Genomic DNA, 23,432 nt, shown 5'->3' with positions numbered 1-23,432 from the left:
AAATGGAGTCTGTGAAGCCAAGTCGGTTTTCTTAGGTCCCCACACCTCTACCCATTCTGCCTCAGATCTGATTACAGTGAGTGAGGAATGGAAGCACAGAGATGGGGAGGACAAGGCGAGGATGCTGATTAGGGGCAGCTCTGTATTCACAGCAGGTCAGGCAAGTGGTCTCTAGAATGGAGTCTGCCTCACAGGTGAAGTTAAGGCACTTTAGTAGTTAGAGAACTATGAGAAGCATGATTAGGCTTGGTTGACATAAACATCACAAGTGGAGCAGAGGGAGGGAAAGAATAGGCAGTTTTGTCAGGATTATTCTGAAGTTGAGGGACCTGGTGTTCTCCCTCATATTGAGTAGGAGAGATATGAGCATCAAACAGCAAGCCCTAGAGTGAAGGGATTTGGAGGAGTGGAGCTTTGGAGGCAGGAAGAGGCAGTGGAGGGAGAGTCTAGCTGTGATCAGCTCACAGTTAGATGTCTCTACCAAGAGCAGCAATGAAATCCCTATGGAAGGATCTCCCAAAATAAAAGGCTTTTTCTCCATTTTGAAAGCTAAGTTCCCTCATGGCCTCACTGTCCTGTGGTTCCTAAATGTGCCTCTCACAAAAAAATAGAGTTAAAAGTTTAGGAGTGGGGGCTGGAGAGATGGCTCAGAGGTTAAGAGCACTGCCTGATCTTCCAAAGGTCCTGAGTTCAATTCCCAGCACCCGCATGGTGGCTCACAACCATCTATAATGAGATCTGGTGCCCTCTTATGGCCTGCAGTCATACATGCAGGCAGAACACTGTATACACAATAATTAAAAAAGTTTAGGAGTGAAGAGGAAAGGAGAGGGAATGAAGGGAAAGAAAGAGAGGGAAAGGAGGGAAACTGGAGAGATGGGTGGGTTAGAGTTCGTTTCTTGCATTCAACCCGCCTTACTTATTCCTATCTGGAACTGATAACTGATAACAATTTTACTGAAAACAGTGGTTGTGATGTATGAAAATAGTCGTTAGCATTACAGAACCGACCCCTTTGACCCATTTCTGAAGAGAAGCCTCCATCTCCGGCCCTGACGTCTAACGCTGGAATTTCTACGTGCACTGAAGCTCCCCACAGCAGCATCTCGGGACAGGTGAGTTCTTTCTCTTGGACAGCTCATATCTAATCAGAGAGTGCTGAAGGTTCAGGACTGCTAGAAACTGTGGAGACACTAAGGAAAGGAGCAGTTTTGGTTCTCTCCAGCCTCAAGCAGGGGACAGCGAAGAGTGATCTATCTTAAACAGAGAGGCAATATTAATCAGGTTTTTACTTGAGATTTAGAACTTGAGGAATTTTCCTTGGCAGTGGGAACTGAAACTAAAAGGAAGCAAGTTGGTGAAGAGGCCGGCTCCGTGTGTCCTCTGAGAATTCCTGGGCTGTCTTGACGTCCAGTCTTAGCTTGCAGTTCTGATTAGCAGTGAGCCCCCGTCTGGCAGCAGCATGTGTGCCTGGTTTTCCCAGATTGCAGCGTTCTTCACCTCCAGCTGCTTCGTTCCACAGAGTCACCGTTTTGGTATTGCTAGTTCTCTTGTACCTAGGTGAGCTTGACCAAAGTGGAGCTCTACGGACCTGGGCTAAACTGTGGTGGCCCACAAGTGACTCGGTTTCCATCTGGAGTCTATTCTGACTTCTAAGTCAATTGAGTTCAAGCTTGCTTGTTTCAGTCTCCTCGAGAGCTGTGAGGAAGCTCTGATTAAGCCCGTGAGAAAGAACACAAAATCTACTAAGGCACTGGCTTGATGAATGCCAGCTGAAGGCACATCCAGGTAGGGGGGGAAAAAAAAAACCTGCTAGCTGCTAGCAGGACTCACTTGGTAGACAGCGAGCCTGTTTGCACTTTCTTCTCGGGACAGTACAGAGAGGCGCCCTTCTTTTGTTCTGCCTTCTGCCCTTAAGCAAGTTCAGAAATAACTCTGGCCCTTTGGTATTGGTGGACAGACCTCCCATATCTATTCTATCTCAGTTTTTTATCTGCCATTTTCTTAGCCTTGCACCCCCCACACACACACACACCTCCAGGCACCCAGGATGATTCACTGGATGTTGCGGGAGGTCCTTCCGCTCCTCCAGCCAATAGCCACTGAGATACCAGCCCATTGGGGCATGGTCTCTCTCTTTAAAAAAGCTGCCACTTCCCTCCACGCTCTCTCTTACTTCCTGCTCCGCTTCCTGCAACTAGACTCCCTTCCTGATTGCGCAGAGGGCTGTTGTCTGGGACGGTGATCTGTAAGTTTTTTCCCCTTTAAATAAATAACCATTCTATTAATCATAATTCCAAACTGGTGTGGGATTGTTTGTGACTTACGCCTTTGCCTTCAATTGGAGCAGGCTCCGACATTAAATCCATGGTTTTCTTCTTGGAGTAACTAATGTTTCCACTCCTTACCACCCCCAATGGGTTAAAACCCCCAATGGCTTTCTGTCGGAGATCAAGCTCAGGGAGCTGTGTCCCCAGCCAGCAGTTATTTAACTTCTGTAGTATCAGCATCCAATACCTAATGCTAAGACAGTTTTAGTGACAGATTAATTAAATAAGACAATAAAAACAACCCATATTGTCTTTGGCTTAGCTTGTTTCTAGCCAGCTTTTCTAACTTAAATTATCCTGTTTCTCTTTAACTACCTCTTGCCTCTGGACTTTTTATCTTTCTTCAATCTACATATCTTCTTTTCTTTCTTACTCTATGGTTGGCTGTGCAGCTGGCCTCTGGAAAACTCTTATTCTTGTCTTTTTCTCGTTCCTCCTTCTCTTGAGCCTAGATTTCTCCTCCTATTTTTTCTCTCTGCATGCCAGTCCTGCCTATCCTTTCTCCTGCCTAGCTTTTGGCCATTCAGCTTTTTATTAGACATCAGGTGTTTTAGGCAAGCAAAGTAACCCAGTTTTACAGAGCTACATGAATGCAACATAAAAGAATACAACACATCCTTGCATCATTAAACAAATACTCTATAACATAAATAAATAACACATCTTTAATATTCCACAACACTGTAAAATGTTTAATGCATGGCAATATTCACAATTTATTGGTTGCTTCCCACCCCTTCTTCCTATTTTAATGCTTTTCAATTACCCATCTTCTCACCATTAAACTTCCCTAGTTTGCTATGTAGAATTAGAGAACTTAAAGATTCCGGGGAATACCTAATCTCTGCACACAGGTATCACTAAGATCCAATCTGACACTCCCTTATCCTCCCATCCTAAAGAAATAGGGAAAAGTTCTACTGCTAAGTACTTAGACAGAAGGTTCCCACTTTTACAGCACCCTGTCCTAATCAGAATACTTCTTAAGAGATGTTGAGTCAGATGTGGGCCCCCAGAGAAGCTGTGTTCCAGTTGGGCTTTTTGTACAGGCAGAAAGGTAGAAAGTTGGTGAGAGATGCCCTGTGTACAGGGAGGAGGGAGATGGTGAGAGATGCTCTGTGTACAGGGAGAGAGATGGTGAGAGATGCCCTGTGCACAGGGAGAGAGATGGTGAGAGATGCCCTGTGTACAGGGAGGAGGGAGATAATGAGAGATGCCCTGTGCACAGGGAGGGAGGAGGGAGATGGTGAGAGGTGCCCTGTGTACAGGGAGGGAGATGGTGAGAGATGCCCTGTGCACAGGGAGGAGGGAGATGGTGAGAGATGCCCTGTGCACAGGGAGGAGGGAGATGGTGAGAGGTGCCCTTTGTTCAAATGCTCTTCTCTGAGATCATCTAGACCTCACCCCAAAGTGCAGATTAGAAACTTGGATTCCAGCTATGACTGTCTCAGCAATGGAGGGATCCACAAAGGACTGGAAAGAAATCCCTAAGTAAAGAATCCCCCATATTAAGAGTTTCCCCAATTTTGATAGCTAAGATTCCTAAATGAGCACCCCCAAAATGACCATCCTCCTGGGAACCTTGGCTGCTTCACAAAGAATGTTTTTCCTCAGATTGACACCGGGGTCCCAGATACAGGTTCAGTTTTTCCTGTCTCTCACTTCAAACAAAGCCAAATGGATTTAGGAAGCATCACTGACAACCAGTACGGCCAAACATTTAAATCTATGACCCAATTGTATATTCTGACCAACAAAGACATGATGTTAATTGTAGACAAGCAACCCCTGGGCAGCACAGGGCCCTCCTTATTCACTCCAGCACAAACAGCCCTGAGAGGCTCCTGGGCAAGTGGACCACTAAGCTCCAGTAGTCTATAGAGGGCCGAGTGGCTGAACAACTGTCCCTCGTCTTGCCTCACCCCTTTCCATGGTCAGGGGTTGTGTGTACCATGTGCCAGGTCCACTGTCTACCTGCGCCGCCCCTAGGGTACTTTGCTTGCTTTTGTTAGGACTGAGAAAACAGCGACTCACCATAAAAAGAATGGTAACTACCCAGGTGAACAGTGCCCTTTATTTAGTAAGGGAAGGGTGGCCTTGCCAGATGCAGATGGCTCAGCAGACCGTGAGCTGTCCTCCTGACCCGGTTGTCTCAGCAATGAGAAAGAATGTCTGAGGGAGTAGAACATTTTTTTCTGGATTCAAAAAAGCGGTGAGTTGGGGCAACTACTGCAGAGCGAGGGATGGCATTTATATTTCTCCATAGCCAAAATTGCTCTGGTGACGGAGGGGCTTTAAATGTAGTCACAGCAAGAGTCTAGTGGTCCTAGCATTACACCTGAGGCCATGGTAGGTGTGGTGGAATTGGTGGCTGAAGAGAAGAGGTCTCCTTGGCTTGAGGAAGGAGCAGCAGCTAAGCAAGAGAGATCCACCTCCTCCCGGAGCCACAGTCAACGCAGCCTGAATGTGGAAGCCCTGCAGACAGCAGGGCCCGGAATAGGGATGTCTGTGGCTGAAACTGGAGCCAAACGCCAAGAACAACTCACTGTCCCTAAAAAGGATGAAGGCAGGGTGGGCCTTGCCTCAAAAAAGGGCAGAGAGCAGCTGCTTGCACAGCCTCCTGAAGCCAGACAAAAAACTGAAGCTGAGCCAGGCGCCATGGGAAGAATCAGTCTCAGGGAATGTGGCGCCTGACAATGAGGTTCTGGGCCATGTTCCTTCAGGGTGAATTTGATTTGTCCTGGTGGCTTTTCTGTGTAAGTCACAACACTGGAATCCACTGCCTCTGAAAGGTTGGTGTAGACTTCACAGGTTGTGTCTGCTTTTGACCATCTCAGGTGAAACACAAAGGTCAGGTCAGGTCAAGGAGGGAGAATAAAAGAGGAGCCTATACCAGACCGGGAAGTGATTTCTCCCGATGAAACTGCAGGGAGAAAAAGACCATGAGAAGCTACATTTCAGGCTGGGAGGGCTGGGGCACAGGGAACAAAGCTAACCTTCCGCATAGCAGCAAAGGCAGGGCCAAAGGTGGCTTTGACCTCCACACGGTCTCGTATCCAGGCTGGCAGCTTCGCCAGGACAGAAGGGCGGGCATACCGGTGATCCAGGAGCACAATACTGGCAAAGTCTCTCTGGTGCCTAATGGCCCTGCCTAGGTAGACACAAAGATTAGGACTCTCTTGTTTTTCAATACAGGGTTTCTCTGTGTAACAGCTCTGGCTGCCTGGAACTTGCTTCGTAGTTCAGGCTGGCTTCGAACTCACAGAGATCCATCCACCTGCCTCTGCCTCACGAGTGCTGGGATTAGAGGTGTGTGCCACCACTGGCCAGCCAGGTTGGGGCTCCTGAGTTAACTTGCCTACCAATACTGCATGTCCATTGGGATCGCCTCCCTCATTTGCTCCTCAAATGGACACTAAGCAGTAAAATCCTTCCTTCCTTGACCCATCCATCTGCCTTAGCAGCAGCCCCAGACTTACCTATGGACTGGTTTACAGCCTTCATACACAGATTCTCCACCAACACCTTTCCTGGGGGTGCCTGACCTTGTATCCTAGGCTAAGAAGAAAAAAAGAAAAAGAAAATGGAAGATCAGAATAATCTACTCTTGCCTGCCTGGTACACAGGCTTTGCAGCAAGGCCAGGTTTCAAGGGTCTTAGCCAAAAACTTGTGCTACAGGATATTTATAGAGATCAGGGGGCCAGAGGTGTACTCCAAAGCCTCTAAGGAGGAACAAAACATCTGCACCATGCATGCCATCCAGTCCTCGGGGTTTCTACTCCACTTCCTCCTTGCCCCTTCCTTTCACCGTCTGAAACACGGCAGATACTCACAATGATCTGATTCAAGTAGGCCATCTTCTCTTGCAGCTCTGCAGACTTAATGTTGGGGTATGGCATCCCCACCATCACCACACACCTGTAGTGGGTCACACGGCCCATGGCGTAAGTGGCAAACAATCATGGATGGGGACACCATCCACATGAGATCAGCTAACTGCTATTTTGAACCAACTGTGTTCAAAGTCATGGCTGCCCACTTCTCTGTTCTACTAAGCCAGATGGAGAGGGCTTTCACACACTCCACCCACAGCCTGCAGACCCCAAGCAGGCCACACGGGTACCGACCCTATGGTGTGACTCGGCGGGAAGGGTCCAGGGCCCTCAGCCCCAGCAGAGTAGAGGACAGCACACCTACCGGCCCAGGTCATCAGAGAAGTTGATCCCTTCACTCATCTTCCCTCCAACCACAGAGAGGAGCAAAGCTCCTGTCAAATGGCCTCCTTCCTGACTGCAGCACTGTGAGGGGAGAGCCACACCAGTGCTGCTGAGCCAGACCTGGGAGCCTCACATCTGTCCCCAGCTGTCAGGCACAGAGGGCTTCTGGATCCAGCCCCACTTCCTCTCACCGAGATGCACTTGGAATACGCCATCAGCACCTGCTCCACCTGGCTTGCTTTCTTGGGCTCTTGGAAAATCTAAAGGAAAAAGGCCACACAGCAAAAGGACTTCAAAAGACTGAGGCTTGAGCCTGTCTTGGTTTTGAAGCCTGAGGATGGAATATGTAATCAAGTTTTGGGGAATCCCCATGGCCAGTGTCCCAGGTCTAGACTTGGTAGATTTTAGAAGCTGTGAAAATCTGGACCATGCCAAGTCCACAAGATTAAGGAATCCTAGGAAGAGTGACGGGTAGCAATGTCCTCATAAACAGGCTACGGGGCACTCACCTTTTTCTTGACAGACAAACGTGCCAGCAGGCCAGTCTTGTCCCAGTGAGCATGCACCTGACGCAGGTACTCATAGGAAGGGAAGAAGCATACCACCCCTCCAGGGACCACGTTGCACAAGTTACAGAGGATGCGGCCCGTCTCCTCCATCTGCAGAAGGCAGACAAAGAGCTGGCTGGGAACAGGTGCCATGGCCACACCCAAGCAGCTCCCCTTCTACAGTGTGGAATGCCCTACTTACTCTTACCAGATCATGCCCAACTGGGGATTCTGGTGACTGCGTGCCGTTATGACACATCCCATCGCTGGCACCCCAGGATTGAACTAGACTTTTGGTATGCCACTGTGCTCTCCCTAAGTTCCAATGCCATGAGGGCACTGTCCAGAACGAATTAACATTGAGATGCTACAGGAACTGTGCCCAAGAAATGCATCCTTCCCGCTGTAGAGGCAAGGAGCAAGAACCCCCCCAATATGGTCAGCCTTCCTCCATCCTACATTAATGGGATGCTGGGAGCTCTTTAGAAAACATTTAGTAGTCTAAGGAGAGGAAGGCAGCCAAGGTCTTCCTTGATAAATATCTAAAATATCTAAAACAATGAATCTGCCTGTGCCATATATGACCATCTGCCCCAATGCCAGCACTGAAGAATTCTCTCCTTGACCACACACCAGAGAGGATGGGACGTGGGCTGGCACTAACCATCTGAGGCAGCTCTCTTCTCTGGTAGGTGAATTCCAGCTGTTGGTTAGAGGGCCCACTGCATATAATAAGGGGCAAGATGTTGTCTGGAGGGATCACATGACCTGGCGATACCAAAAGAGGGCTGAAAACCAGTGTCCAGGTAGGGCAATTTCTCAGATCATTTCCCCAACTAGAAACAGAAATCTAAGGGTAACTAAATCAAGACATCAGAGTTTCTTGGCCTGTTCTACCCTCCCCACGGTTCCTTACCACAGGAGAACTCCACCACCCGGTCAGTTTCCACTCCAGAACATGCCAGCAGCTGCTCCCGAAAGTCAGACACCTGCAACCAAAACATCAGGGTCTTGTGACCGCAGAGCTTGGGGGGCCATGTGCACTGCGGTGCATGTAAGGGAAAGTCTGGGATCGGTGGTAACAAGTAGAGGAAGCACAAAGAAAGGCCGATGGCCTTCAGCTGAAACAACCAGTAACGCATCCACTGTTGACAGAAAACTCAAAAAGAACAGCAAAGGAAGTTGGCACATTTGATTCCAGGCCCTTTCTATGCATCAAAATCAACAGTGTACAATACTAACTATAACATACAAAGAACTCAAAAAAAAAAATGAAACAAGAAATCAAACAACCCAGTCAGGAAATGGGACTGAAAAAATGAAGAGTTCTCAAAACCAGAAAAAGGAATGGCCAAAAATGTATGAATAAAATGTCTAAACTTACTAGCTACCAGAGAAATAAAAACCAAAACTGCATTAAGATTCCTACCTTATCCTAACCGAGTGATAGTCAAGAAAACAGAACACTCAAGACTTAGGGATCCTCAGGAAGAAGTGACTGTTAAGAGCCAGAGGTGGGAGACAGCATCACGAAACTGCTTCAGGACACAACAGAGCCGGTTAAATATGTCACCGTGATTGTGACAGACTGAGACAGGGGCAAGCTCAAGCCAGGCAGAATCACAGCATGGAGGAGGAACGAGTGGCCTTTGACAAATGCCGGGAGAGGGAAGGTCAGGTCTCTTTAGTGATGTGACTCCCTAGTACGCCAACCACACACCAAGGCAGGACTTACTACCAAGACTCACTGCTAGTACAAAATGGACTTGATGGAACCGAATAGAAGACCCAGATATCTATCTCCATCTGTCGCCAGATGAAGATTCTATGGTGATATTAGAGATAATCATCAGTGTGATAGTGGGGCAAGGCCAGTTCAGGCACCCTCTGCTCTGCTGCCCAAGGACCTAGCTGGGGACATCCCTGTGGACACCTGGGATCCCCTCTAGAACCAAGTCTCTTGCCAACCCTAAAATGGCTCCCTTAATGTAGATATCTTCTTCCCTGCTCCTATATCCGCCCTTCCTCCATCTCTAACCTCACACGCCCCCCAAGCTCTCTCCAGTCTTTCTCCCTTCTCTCTCTCCCTCTCCCCTTCCCCCATTCCCACCCCCACCCCTACCTCTATGCTCCCAACTTTTGCCCGGCAATCTTGTTTGCTTCCAATTTCCAGGAGGATCTATATATGTTTTTCTTTGGGTTCACCTTGTTATTTGACTTCTCTAGGCTTGCGAACTATAGGCTTAAGAATCCACTTATGAGTAAGTACATACCATATTCATCTTTTTGGGTCTAGGTTATCTCACTCAGGATAGTGTTTTCTATTTCCATCCATTTCCATGCAAAATTAAAAATGTCATTATTTTTTACTGCTGAGTAGTACTCTAATGTGTATATATTCCACACTTTCTTTATCTGATGTGGGAGTGTCATATATCAATCTGTTGATTTCATTGGTTAATTAAATAAAGAAACTGCTTGCCCTGATAGGTTAAAACATAGGTGGGAGGAGTAAACAGGAGGAAGAGGGGAGGAGTAAACTAAATGGAATGCTGGGAGGAAGAGGAAGTGAGCTAAGACCCGACAGCTCTGCTCTCTGGAGCAGAGGCCCTGCTTCGCTCTCCTGGGCATACGCAATGAAGCTTCGACCCAGGATGGACGTAGGCTAGAATCTTCCCGGTAAGCGCACCTTGGGGTGCTTACACACATTATTAGAAATGGGCTAGTCCAGGTGCGAGAATTAGCCTAGAAGAGGCTAGATAGAAATGGGCCAAGCAGTCTTTAAATGAATACAGTTTGTGTGTTGTTAGTTCGGGCATAAGCTAGCAGGCGGCTGGGGTGCTGGGGACGCAGCTCCGCCGCTCCTCTTACTACATTTATCCATTCTTCCATTGACAGAGACCCTCATCAGAGCAACGGACTCAGCTCCCAAGGTCCAGTTGAAGAGCAGAAGGAGGGAGATGAGCAAGGAAGTCTGGATGGTGAGGGATTGGTCCACTCACTGAAACAGTGTGCCTGTTCTAATGGGAGCTCATCAAATCCAGCTGGACAGGGACTGAATGAGCATGCAATCAAACTGGACTCTCTGAATGTGGCTGACAATGGGGGCTGACTGAGAAGCCATTGATAAAGGTACTGGGACTTGTTTCTACTGCATGTACTGGCTTTTTGGAACCCTAGTCTATTTGGATGCAAAGCTTCCCAGGCCTGGATGTAGGGGGGAGGGCCTTGGACTTCCCACAGGGCAAGGTTCCCTGCCCTCTCTTAAGGAGGGAGGGGGAGGGAGGGGGAAGGAGAAGGGTGTGAGTGGGGGAGCGGGAGGGCGATGGGAGGAGGGGAGGAAGTGTAAATTTTTGAATGGAAAAAAAATAAAAAATTTAAAAAAAAAAGATTTCAATATGAAACAACAACAACAACAAAAGACCTGGATATCAATCCACACATCTTTCAAAACGTGATCTTTGATAAAGAAGCAAAAAATATCAAATGGAAAAAAGAAAGCATATTTAACAAGTGGTGCTGGCATAACTGGATATCAACATGTAGAAGAATGAAAATAGACCCATATCTATCACCATGCACAAAACTCAAATCTAAATGGATCAAAGACCTCAACATAAAGCCAGCCACTCTGAACCTTATAGAAGAAAAAGTGGGAAGTACACTTGAACACATTGGCACAGGAAACCACTTCCTAAATACAACACCAGCAGCACAGACAGTGAGAGAAACAATTAATAAATGGACCTCCTGAAATTGCAAAGCTTCTCTAAAGCAAAGGACACGGTCAGCAAGACAAAACGACAGCCTACAGATTGGGAAAAGATATTCACTAACCCCACATCAGATAGAGGGCTGATCTCCAAAATATATAAAGAACTCAAGAAGTTGGACACCAGAAGATCACATAATCCAATAAAAAATAAATAAATAAAAATGGAGTACAGACCTAAACAGAGAACTCTCAACAGAGGAATCTAAAATGGCTGAAAGACACTTAGGGAAATGTTTAACAACCTTAGTCATCAGAGAAATGCAAATCAAAACAACTCTTGAGATTCCATCTTACACCTGTAAGAATGGCCAAGATCAAAAACACTGATGACAACTTATGCTGGAGAGGATGTGGGGAAAAGGGAACATTTCTGCGTTGCTGGTGGGAATGCAAGCTGGATAGCCCATTTGGATGTCAGTGTGGCGATTTCTCAGAAAATGAGAAAACAACCTTCCTCAAGACCCAGTAATACCACTTTTGGGTATATATCCAAAGGATGCTCAATTGTGCCACAAAGACATGTACTCAACCTTGTTCATGGCAGCATTCCAGAACCTGGAAACAACCTAATGCCCCTTGACCGAAGAATGGATAAGGAAAATGTGGTTCATTTACACAATGGAGTGCTACACAGCAGAAAAAAAAAAAATGACATCTTGAATTTTGCAGACAAATGGATGGAGCTAGAAAACATCATTTTGAGTGAGGTAACCCAGACTCAGAAAGACAAATATCATATGGACTCATTCATAAGGTGGCTTTTAAACATAAAAAAAAAAACAGCCTACAAATCACAATCCCAGAGAACCTAGACAACAATGAGGACCCTAAGAGAGACATACATGGATCTAACCTACATAGGAAGTAGAAAAAAAAACAAGATCTCTGGGAGCATGGGGACCTTGGGAGAGGACTGAAGGGGAGTAGGGAGGAAGGGAGGGGAGTGGAGAAAAATATATAGCTCAATAAAATCAATAAAAAAAATTAAAAATGGGGGGGGAAGATATGTGATTAAGAGCCCTCAATGCTCTTGCACAGGACCTGGGTTTGGCTCCAGCACCCACTTGGTGACTAACAACACTCTGTCACTCTAGTCAAAATAATTCTTTAAGACTACACAGTATGAGTTGGTCATGATGGTGCACGCCTTTAATCTCAGATCTTGAGACGCAAAAATGTGTGGATTTCTGTGAATTTGAGGCCAGCCTAATCTACAATGTGCATGCCAGGACTATGTAGAGACCCTGTCTCAAAACAAACAAACACAAAGACTACATGGTGAGACTCTCTCTCTCTCTCTCTCTCTCTCTCTCTCTCTCTCTCTCTCTCTCTCTCACACACACACACACACACACACCAGAACAACATGACCATGCATCACAATACAAATGTACAAATCTGTATACACACCGCAAACCAAAAACAAAACAAACACCTATGTGGGCTTGGAATGTGCCTTGACTAATGGTTCTGAGGTCCATCAGCAGGAATACAGGGAAAACAAAACAGAAAGGCCATTCAAGTAGGCAGCCAAGGCAGGGACCTGTGCTTAGGAGCCCAGCAGTCTAAACCCCGAGTGTGCTCAGGATAAAAGATGCAAACGATCCTTACATTTGCTGTCTGCACGGATCACAGAACTGTGAAAAACAGGCACAATGGGAAAATGGTCTAAGTAAAATCAAAGCAGGCGTTGTGTGAGAAGAATATGGTGAAATGTGAAATTTCCTATGTGGTGTGGGCAGAATACAGTGAAATGTGGTATTATCTACATGGTTAGAATGCAGCATGGTAGAATATGGAGAAATGTGGCATTATCTACGTGGTTAGAATATGGAGAAATGTGGCATTATCTACGTGGTTAGAATATGGAGAAATGTGGCATTATCTACGTGGTTAGAATATGGAGAAATGTGGCATTATCTACGTGGTTAGAATATGGAGAAATGTGGCATTATCTACGTGGTTAGAATATGGAGAAATGTGGCATTATCTACGTGGTTAGAATATGGAGAAATGTGGCATTATCCATGTGGTTAGAATGAGACAGGATAGAATGTGCTACAACAGTTATTTGCTGACAAGGATGATATTAACATTTTATTGCAGAGAGAAAAAGTAAATTATACCACTAATGTAGAAATGTGGTTTTAAAAAAAATATGTACATATGCAAAATGTATGTATGTACATACATATGCTCCATATACTAGCATGAATCTTTCATTGGTAGAATCCTGACGTCTACAGCTTGTCTTTAATTTCTATAATAAAACTATGTATCTAATCTAAAAACATACATGCAGCGACTTTCTAAGAGGTGCTGGTACAGGAGGGGAAGAGAGGGAGGTATCTAAGCGAGAGTCTGGGACCACAGGGGGCTTGTTCTCAGAGAAGCCTGCTTCTGGGGCTGCAGACGGCCAAGAGCCAGAGTGCTACTGCCCCACCAGGCCAGGGCAGCGGCACTAGTGGGCACTGCTGGGTCTGCAATGCTAGCCCACGTCTCTTCAGAGCTCCAGGGGACAGAAGAGAGCTGACAAGTGTCTTGGTGCCTTACCGGTTGCATGGTGCCGCCTGCAATGACCACTGCTCGGCATTCCTTCACCACCTGGGCAAAGTGCACAGCTGGATTCAAGAGCAAGAATTTGAGGCTGCTTTGACCAACATTGCCTGGAAGACAGACAGACAAAAGGGAAAGAGAGGAGTAAATTAGGCATAGGAAACCCCAGTTGATCCACGGAGGCCAGTGAGTTAGCACTTTCCTTTAAGAAATAACTCATTTGTCTTGCCATCAGTACTAGGCCCCTTTGCCACAAGCAGCCGATTACCTTGCCGGTTCAGGATAACCCTGCCATCCTGGTTGGCAGTGGTGAGAGCTGCCAGAAAGGCCTCAATGTGCATCAGAGGGGAGGCAGGCCGAGGGGCTGTGGCCTGGTCCTCCTCCAGGGAGTCTGCAGACAAGGGAAGGATGGGGGAAAAGGCCTTCCTTAGGTCAAGTCTATGCTGTTTCCAAGGGCCTGTGCCTGGCTCCTCTCTCTCACCCTCCTAACTCACCCTCGGTAGGCCCTGACTGCAGGCTCTTCAGGAAGTGCTGGAAGCCATCCAGACTGCGGTTCTCCTGAGAGGCTGAGACGGATGGAAGAACAACCCCAAAGCGTTCTGTGAAGCCAAACAGCTACGTGTGGAGAGAGCAGGAGGACACAGAGAATGAGAAGCAGCCCTGGATGAGACACCAAGCCAGTCTGCAGTCCACTTCCTCCCAAGCCAGAAATCACTCCACACTATGGGCAGGAGAACCAGAGGCCTTGAGTTCCCAGGACAGCAGAGTAAGGCAGGCAGGGGTACTCGGGCTCCTTGCCAGGACAATGGGAAAGGTACCTTCCTGCTGATCATGCTCTTCTCCAAATACCGCTGCACCTGCAAAACCAGCACGAGCCCGTGAGAAGGAAGCAAACTGTGGTCTGAACTTTGAAGACATAGCCACGCCACACCACTAAGGGAAGGTGGCTCACTGGCACCTCAGAGGAGCCAACACACCACAAGAAATCTTACTGGTCTGCTTCCTGAGGTCACTGTTCTACTTCCCATAAAAACTCAGGGTTCCTCCCAACCCTAGCCTCCTCACAATATCTCCACTGCTCTCGTGGCTCTAAGGGTACAGGGTAAGATCTGGGTGGGAAGGTTGGCTCAGCCAGTAAGAGCACTGGTTGCTCTTCCAGAAGACCTGGAACCTACATGATGGCTCGTAGCCATCTGTAATATCAGTTATGGTGGATCTGATGCCTTCTCATGACCTCCTTGGGCACCATGGAGGCACACACGTGGTACACAGACATACATGCAGGCAAAACACCCACACATATAAAATAAAAAATAAACAACTTCAAAAAGAAGACAACAACTGTATGCTGTTTCCTTCTTCCAGATGCAGAGTGGGCCTTAAAGAAACAAGAGATAATTTAAAAACAATCCTAAGGGCTGTGAAGATGGCTCACAAGCTTGCCGCATAACCATGAAACCCTAAGCTGGAAGACTCAGAGAACACATAAAAGCCAGAGACAACAAAGTGAGTGTCTATAATCTCAGTGTTCTTATGGAGAAATGGGACACAAAGACAAGAGACACCCCAGAAGTCTGTGAGTCAGCTTGCCTGGCATCCCCAGTGGAAAAACAATAAAGAGACATGCCTCAAAGAGGGTAGAGGGCAAGGACCAACAAGGGAAATTGTTCTCTAATCTCTCTCCACCCCCCTCTCTCTTTCTCAAGGAAAATTATTCTCTAATATCTCTCTCTCCCCCCCCCATCACATACACACACGGCACATGCACACCTAAATTCAAAACATGAGTGTGTGCATATACACATGGCACACACATAAAAAGGCAAATCTTTAAAAAAGAATCCAATCCTTTGTACAAAAGCAAGAAGGAGGTAAGATCTGGGTCCGTCCCAGGGAAGGCCAAGATGTAGTTTCCCTGCTATATTCAGTTTGTAGATGTTGACATCATCAACAGTGGGAATTAGAAAAATTGCTACAGAGACCAGCATCTGGTTAGACTGCTTCTGTCAGCCTCCAGAGGGAAAAGGGAAAGGCCTGAGGCAAGCTGGAGAAAGAAGCCTGCAGCAAGGGTCCTAGCTGTGGAAGCTGCAATAACTCAAGAACAGGGGCAAGTCAACTGTTGAGATTTGAACGCACGGGAGAAAGGTTCCAAAGACGATTGACAGGATCACAGTAGTGACAATGACCAAGGCGTTAGTCTAAAGACAGATGATGTGAAAATGGAAGGCAGCCCGGAGGTGGTGGCACGCCTTCAATCCCAGGCAAGAAGCACGCAGATCTCTGAGTCAGTTTGAGTTTCAGGACAGTCAAGGCTACACAGAGAAACCCAGTCTTGAGGAAAAACAAACAAACAAACAAATTGTCTTTGAGGGCTGGAGAGAGGGCTCAGAGGTTAAAAGTACTGGCTGCTGTTCCAGAGGTCCTGACTTCAATTTCCAGCAAACACATGGTGTAGTAAGATCTGGTGCCCTCTTCTGGCATGCAGGTAGACATACAGGCAGAACACTATATACATAATAAATAAATACGCCTTAAAAATAAAGAAAAAGAAAATGAAAGACAAGCAGGGAGAGAATCAGATCTAGGATGGGTCTAGCTGCATTTGAACATTGGCCCCCTTCCATCCATCCACGCTTGGTTCACTGGTGTGTAGCTTGGGCCAGTCACCCTTGAGCAACTACTCTAAGCCAGGTTCTTAAATGGCCAAAGTATGTCCAGGCATAATGCTCAGAACAAGAAGACAGCATCCGCTGGGTGTTGGTGGCACACAGCCTTTAATCCCAGCACTAGGGAAGCAGAGGCTCGCTGTTCTCTGTGAGTTCAAGGCCAGCCTGGTCTACAAGAGCTAGTTCCAGGATGGGCTCCAAAGCTACACAGAAACTCTGTCTCAAAAAGCCAATAAACAAACAAACAAACAAAAACAGTCTCATCCCTGGAGGCAGTAGTACTTAATTTAGACACACTAAGTTATGGTTTAGTGACACAGCTACCTAACACCCGAGGGAACACCAAATAGCAAATACAACATAAGCAAAGGTCTGGGACTGCCACCCAGCCAAGGCTCCAGCAGGAAGACAGTGGTCAGGCAGGCCCAACTATGTTCTCACCCTGCCCACCTCAAACATTATACCACGGACTATATTCTGAAAACAATTCACTGGAGAAAACTAGCAGAACAGAGGTGGAAAGGGATGGACAGTACCTGGAGGCTGGGTTTGTGCCTAGGAGTGCAAAGAACAGCAACAACCTCCCATGCCAAATTCTACAACTCCCAACCCAAGTGAAGCCCATTTGACTGTTGCTGTCCAGCTTGAAGACCTGGTAACTGCCTATTCCTGATTTTGGTCCTTGGACGATAGACTATTCAATGACAATGATTTGCATTTTATTTCTTCCATGTTTATTTTTGATTATGTGCTAGAGTGAGAACACAAGGCCTTGTCATTACAGGCAAGTGCTCATCAGCTGTGCTCCACCCCTACCTCACCTTCCCAACCTTAAGTAAACCAGAAGGTGCTTAAATCAGAATAGACCTTTACCTTGAACAGGTTGATGTTGTCTATCTGGCTCTGAAAGAGAAAGTCGTTGATGCTCTTCAGCTCAGAACCTACAAGCAAACAAAAGACCCCGGTATTGCACCTTGCCGAGTCCCTGACTCAGTCCCAGAGTGGAGGTCTGAGTGGTTCAGATCACCCCCCTCCCACCCTCGGCAGAAAACTCCTCACCTTTCTGGAGCAGGCTCTGTGTACTAGGATTTTGTTTAGTGTTACCTAAAAAGAGGGAATTCCAATCAGTCACGGTAGTTCTCTGCTCAACTACAAGGAACATTCACGTTTCAAGAGCCGTTTGTTTGGGGCGTTGACAGCAGACAAAGAACACACTATGAGGACAGGCAGTTCCAGGAGCCTTGCAGATGGGACTCACACATTTCAAATGGAACCCAAGGCCAGGCAGGGGCCAGGACCAAAGCAGTCTCCCCACTGTCACTCTGAGCAGAGCAAGGAAAAAAAAAAAAACAGGCTCTTCCAGAAGACAGGGAGCAGTGACACAGGCAGAGAAGGAAGCGGACAGTGCTAACACAGGACAAGATCTCTCCAGAAGAGTCTCCATGGCTTCCTGACCCTACAGAAGCCTTTAAAAGCATTGCCCTAAAATGAAACAGTCCCAGCCCAGAACAGCCCAAGAATCCTGGATACCGGAGTCAGCAGCCTCCAGTCTCATGAGCCACAGGCAGGTCCCGCCCTGAGCTTTAGTTCTTCCTCTGTGACAGAGGCTTAAAGTTCCTAGGTTTCTATCCACACAGGGGCAAATAGGACTGCCTGTATGCCAGTGCTGGTATACCATGTGGCTGAAACTATGCCACACAATATGTTTTGCTTTACACTGTATGATCAGCATAACCATACAATCAGAATTCTTAAAGTAAAATGTGGAGAAATAAATAAACTGGGGCCTAAAGTGATAACAATGAAAACGCTAGTGAGGTCAAACATCTCAGTGAAGCTAGAGAGGACATCCCAAACCAAAGATGAGAAAGGGCTTAAGACACCCAAGGGTCCTGACTGGCAGTCAAGGAACAAGACCAGCACAACATGGAGATGGGGGTGAGCCAGGGATGACAGTCCTACCTCCCAAAACAGCCACAAACTTCTCCAGCAAGTACAGAATCTGTTTGATGTACATTAGGTTCTTGGCCTTCAAACGCTTCCTGAGGAAGTAGCGACAGCGTTAGCACAGGATTCTGCAGCAGCGTCTCTCCGCCAGATGCCATGGGGCCTTTCTGCCTGGGCCTGACACACTGGGCTAGGAGCTACAAACCCTCCAGAAGATAAAAAGGCTAAGACCAAGGCTTTCAGAGCCTGCTGCTCTGTTCCCAAAAGCCTAGGATGTGGACATACACCAGGACAGATCAAGTCAACCTACTCCTCTAAGACCTGGGCACTACAGTAGCCTCCATTTGGGTTCTGGAGACCACTGAGGCTGAGCATGGCCAGATCTCCTTCCTTGGGCTAGTGTCTTACCCGTATCTTTCCATGTACTGGAGCAACTGGGAATGGGCCTGGCAGAGCTGGGGAGAAAACAGGATAGCATGAAGGCATCCCAGGATATGGTTAGGAAGATCTCTGCAGAGAGACATTAGTCTGTGGCTAGGAAATGCCAGCCAGGACACCATCAAGGTGATGAGAACTGGAGAGAAACAGACAAGGGCAAAGCATGGAGACACTATGGGCTGATGACCGCTGAGAGGGCAAGGGAAGAGGCCAAAGCCTAAGATCCTAAATATCACATATCACAGGGGAACTGGGTTGGGAGATGACTTCACTCCATGAAGAGGGAAATTCAAACAGGTGGCAGGTATCACATAGGTTTCATGATCAAATCCTGCCTCACCTCAGTTTGTGCAGTGGGTACAACACATGATTTTGCCCTCTATGAGTCCCAAGGTTCCAAAGCTAAAACGGTGAGCTACTACCCCAAAAGAAAAATGTGAGGCACCCAGAACCCTTTTCTACGCTTGCCACATAACAAATGACAATAAATAGGGGCCTGCAGACCCCGGGTATCCCTCCAATAAAGACCCCCAAAGCAATATCAAAATGATAAGATGCAATCCTGTGGGGCTCCTGGTCCCTGCCGCCACCATCCTACTGACAGAGAACTAGTCAGCAGTATCCTGGAAGAAGGGCAGCTGAAGATAAAAGATGCCACTCTGTTCAAGCTAGGTACCAAGAGCCTCACACTTGCCAAGGAACAAGAAAAGACAGGGTTTCAGTTTTGCCAAGCCCCACATCCAGAGGAATTCCTGGCCCAGACGTTTAAAGGAATGACCTATGTCACTGCCCAGGGTGGAAAAGGCTAGCCCACCTGGGAACCATTGACCTCTGTGCTGTAGATGCTGGTGATGGTGTCGATCAGGTTGTGTGCCTCGTCAATGATGACCACTTGGCCTTGCAGTTTGATTCCTGCAGCCTGTCGGGTGGCTGCATGCAACAGCATTGGGTAGGGTAGCACCACTAGCTGTAGGGAAAGATTACTGTCAGACACTAAAACTCACCTGTCTTGCACATGGCAGAAGGCTTATCCTGCAGTAAATGATCCAGGTCACTGAAGTCCTAATTCTTACTTGATGTGGGATTTCCCTCTGTATGCTTGAATATGATTTATTACTACTGGTTACTAAAGAAGCTACTTTGGCCTATGGCAGGGCAGACTATAGCCAGGTGGGGAATCTAAACAGAGATATAGAGAGTAGGCGGAGTCAGAGACATGCCATGAAGCTGCCAAAGGAAAAAGATGCCAGAACCTTATCCAGTAGACTACAGCCTCGTGGCGATACACAGATTAATAGGAATAGGTTAATTTAAGATATAAGAGCCAGGTAGGAACACACCTAAGTCGTTGGCCAAGCAGTGTTGTAATTATTACAAGCTTCTGTGTGATTATTCGAGTCTGGGAGGCCCAGAAACAAATGAGCAGTCTCCGCTTACACTTAGTCCAACCTTGCACAGGGCATACAAGCTAGAAAGCACAGGTCGGTGTTCTGCCTGCCCCTACAGACCTTCCTGCAGATGTTCTATGTTTAGCTGTGAGGAACTAAACTTGGAGCTGATCATCTGGAAGGGTGAGGAGGGGTGGAGTCATTGGGGGTGAACCTCACCTAAGATCCCAAGAGAGCCCTCAGACTCCAAACTTCTTCAACACACTGAGCACCAGAATGCAACATTAGCCTATGGTCCTGGGGCTGCTACTTCCCAGCTCTGTGACCCTGGCAAAGTCTAATTGACGTGACCCTTGGTTTTTCATCAGCTAAGTGAATCTGACAACTGCCAGTTGAGGGTGAATATAAAATCAAATCTGTGGATCTATGTTGCTGTGAAGGTTCTTCCACTTAAAAGACAACAAATAAGCAAGGGAGACTGCTCAGTTGGTAGAGTCTTCTCCTTGAAGCCACAAACCCATGGGGAAAAGCCAGGGGTGGTGGTGCCGCTTGAGATCCCAGCAGCAGGGAGGCAAGGACAGCCTCACTTACCCACTAGCCTTGCCACACCCAAAGTTGCTCTCTGGCCTGCACGCAGGCATGTGTACATACACATGCACCCACCAAACACACACATAAAGATACTGATAATATGGAAACTCAGAAAACTGGGAACACAAGGCCCAGGTGCCAATATGGGTACCATACTTAACGCAGACAAGAGAAAAATCATCTTTCTGTGCCCATATTCTCATGGAGAGAATAGGGCTATTCCACTGGGCTTTTACACAGGAAAATAAGGTGAAAACTGCTTACACATGTCAAGAACACAACAATTTCATGTCTTCATACTTAATGGTGGCAGCACTCACTCATGAGACATCTGTAGACACCAGTTTGTCTATGAGTACCCACACAGAGCAGGGACATCCATGAGTGAGCACTGCACGGGGTATGAGCATCCACACAGACAGGGCTGTCTGCACTGGGTGTGAGCACCCACACAGAGCAGGGATGTCTGTACTGGGTGTGAGCACCCACACAGAACAGGGGTATCTGTACTGGATGTGAGTATCCACACACAATAGGGCTGACTGTACTGGGTGTGAGCATCCACACAGAGCAGGGATGTCTGTACTGGGTGTGAGCACCCGCACAGAACAGGGGTATCTGTACTGGATGTGAGTATCCACACACAATAGGGCTGACTGTACTGGGTGTGAGCATCCACACAGAGCAGGGATGTCTGTACTGGGTGTGAGCACCCGCACAGAGCAGGGATGTTCTCAGAGGGTGTGAGCATCCACACAGAGCAGGGATGTCTGTACTGGGTGTGAGCACCCACACAGAACAGGGATGTCTGTACTGGATGTGAGCACCTGCATAGAGCAGGAACGTCCACGAGTGAACACTTTGCTGTAAACATGATCACTGAGAACTGCTCTCTTCTGAAATCCACTTAAGTCTCCCAGATTACACAGATCTCCCTATGAGTGACACATTTAAGGGAAGGAGGGAGAGCATCAAATAGCAAACCGCAGGAGACTATCAGGAAATAAATAAATAAGTAAACAGTTCTTCCTCTGTGTATAAAGGTAAGGCAGGTCTAATCAGGACAGTATTGCCATATGCAGGCAGATGGGTATGTCTGCAGTCCACCTGCAAAGCTATTTGGTGATGTTCACGTCCTGCCCTCCTAGCTGCTGAGAGCTCAGTAACACCAACTGGTCTCTAACCCAAGCTACCAAGGATTCCTGGCCTCTTAGGACTCTACGCTCTGGGTAAGATAACGTTGTGTCGTGAGTTTGGGATGCTGCACGGTTGTCAGCTAACCTATGTAAGGACATCCTCACCTACAAAAGATGAATGAGAAGCTGGGCGATGGTGGTGCATACTTTCAATCCCAGCATTCAGGAGGCAGAGGCAGGGAGTTCGAGATCAGCCTGGTCTACAAGAGTTAGTTCCAAGACAACTATGGCTGTTAAAAAGAGAAACCATGTCTTGAAAAACAAAACAAAACAAAAAATCCCTTGTTTTATAAGCCCCAGTTAGTACAAGGAGTACTTCCCATTTCTCCAGCACACTCACCTGGGCTGCAGGGATGGCGAAGCGGCTTCCGTAATAGGGGCAGGCCCGTGCCTCCTTCCCAAGGGCCACAAGCTGCTCCATGTCCTTTACCTCCAGCAGAATCTCGTCCCGGAGAAGCTGCATCTGCTCGTGGTTGTGGAAGGGGCAAGAGGTCTGGATTTTCCGTCTCTTTCTCTTTGGCTTGTCTTCCACAGCTCCGTTCTTCTCTGTGGCGGGAGAGTTGAAAGGAAGCAAGGACAGGAAGGAGCTCTGGGTCAGAATTGGTGCAGTGACATTCGAACATGTTCCCTTGCTGCTGACTGTGGACTCAGCAGAACACTCTGGAACTTGTCTTTTTATTTGCCATAAAGAGATGGCACAAACATCTCTGAGCCAGGTCCTTCACCCTGACCCAGGAAGCATGAACACTCTTGCCTGAGGAGAGGACCTGAGGAGGAACTGGGGCCTGCTTGGCCATTATTTCTGGGTAACACAGTCTTCATCACCATGGCCCTGTTACAACCCCACCACATTGCTGCCACTTCCACTCTGCCCCACGCAGCCCACGCTCCCGTGCGCACCGTGTTTGCTTCTCTGCATGTCCACACAGCGGTCATTCATAAGTTGCACAGAACCCAGGCTTTTCACATCTTCATTCACACAAAGATTCTACAAGACAGGAGAGAAGAGAGTAAGCGATGGCCTTCAGGCACACTGGGCTAAACCTCGGCCACCGAGCTCCCCTCAGTCAATCCTAGATATTGTCTCATCTTGACCTGCTTCCTCTCCTTTACAAAATGGACCATCGATACACATGTGACCACTGAATTTCTCTTCCACCCTCCTGGATGAAAGAAACTTGCTTGTGCCCAAGGTATAGCAACATAAAACTCACCACCTTTTGAGACTGGCGCTGCCTTCAAATGTGCCACCCCGCCGTGCTCTCTACTGTCAGTGCTGACTTATTTACTCTTAGTTTGGGGGGCGGGGGGTGCTTTGCCTGCATGTATGTCTGTGCACCATGTGCGTGCGTGTCTGATCCCCAAGGAGGCTAGAGGACAGTATACGATCCCCTGGAACTAGAGTTACAGATGGTTGTTAGCCGCCATATAGATGCTAGAAATTGAGCCTGGGTCCTCTGGAAGAGCAACGAGGGTTCTTATCCACTGACTCATCTCTCCAGCCCACGTTTATATTTGTTTTTTGAAGCTTGCTTCTTAGCAGCTAGAGTCCTGGCCCCAGTTAGATAAGAGAGGTTGGAGGGAGGGGCTATTTGGTTGGTTGGTTTTGAGTTTTGGTTTTTCTTTTTTGTTTTCTTGAGACATGGTTTCACTGTGTAGCCCTGGCAGTCCTGGAACTCACTCTGTAGACCAGAGGCCTCAAACTCATAACAATCCGCCTGCCTCTACCTCCTAAGTGCTGGGAGTAAAGGCATATGTTACCACCACCCAGCTTTTTTA

At 47.5% G+C, this 23,432-nt stretch overlaps 1 protein-coding gene across 4 annotated transcripts in view; it reads right to left on the bottom strand.

The window, feature by feature from the left end:
* Positions 1-2,972: 2,972 nt before the first annotated feature.
* Positions 2,973-23,432, bottom strand: part of Ddx11 (DEAD/H-box helicase 11) — a 30,530-nt gene continuing 10,070 nt past the window's right edge. For 2 of the 4 annotated variants that reach the window (XM_050153495.1, XM_050153496.1), the window contains 20 exons: positions 22,554-22,641; positions 21,994-22,199; positions 19,293-19,445; positions 18,449-18,495; positions 18,056-18,135; positions 17,153-17,197; positions 16,967-17,034; positions 14,246-14,284; positions 13,922-14,042; positions 13,696-13,818; positions 13,425-13,537; positions 8,013-8,085; positions 7,761-7,864; positions 7,058-7,207; positions 6,740-6,808; positions 6,529-6,629; positions 6,165-6,249; positions 5,810-5,888; positions 5,327-5,481; positions 2,973-5,253 (listed from right to left, as the gene is read on the bottom strand). In XM_050153495.1, coding sequence (XP_050009452.1) covers positions 5,218-5,253; positions 5,327-5,481; positions 5,810-5,888; positions 6,165-6,249; positions 6,529-6,629; positions 6,740-6,808; positions 7,058-7,207; positions 7,761-7,864; positions 8,013-8,085; positions 13,425-13,537; positions 13,696-13,818; positions 13,922-14,042; positions 14,246-14,284; positions 16,967-17,034; positions 17,153-17,197; positions 18,056-18,135; positions 18,449-18,495; positions 19,293-19,445; positions 21,994-22,199; positions 22,554-22,641 — 1,935 coding nt within the window. In that variant the 3' untranslated portion in view covers positions 2,973-5,217. Of the gene's footprint in view, positions 5,254-5,326; positions 5,482-5,809; positions 5,889-6,067; positions 6,250-6,528; positions 6,630-6,739; positions 6,809-7,057; positions 7,208-7,760; positions 7,865-8,012; positions 8,086-13,424; positions 13,538-13,695; positions 13,819-13,921; positions 14,043-14,245; positions 14,285-16,966; positions 17,035-17,152; positions 17,198-18,055; positions 18,136-18,448; positions 18,496-19,292; positions 19,446-21,993; positions 22,200-22,553; positions 22,642-23,432 lie in introns of those variants that run through there. The other 2 variants (XR_007593773.1, XM_050153497.1) reach the window with 2 other exon arrangements.

This window comes from Alexandromys fortis, unplaced genomic scaffold (genome assembly GCF_014885135.2).
Source record: "Alexandromys fortis isolate MF-2015 unplaced genomic scaffold, M_Fortis_MF-2015_v1.1 scaffold_61, whole genome shotgun sequence".
In the NCBI taxonomy this organism is placed as follows: Eukaryota; Metazoa; Chordata; class Mammalia; order Rodentia; family Cricetidae; genus Alexandromys; species Alexandromys fortis.
Note: the sequence above shows the minus strand (reverse complement) of the source record. Positions and strands in the feature narration are given on the sequence as shown.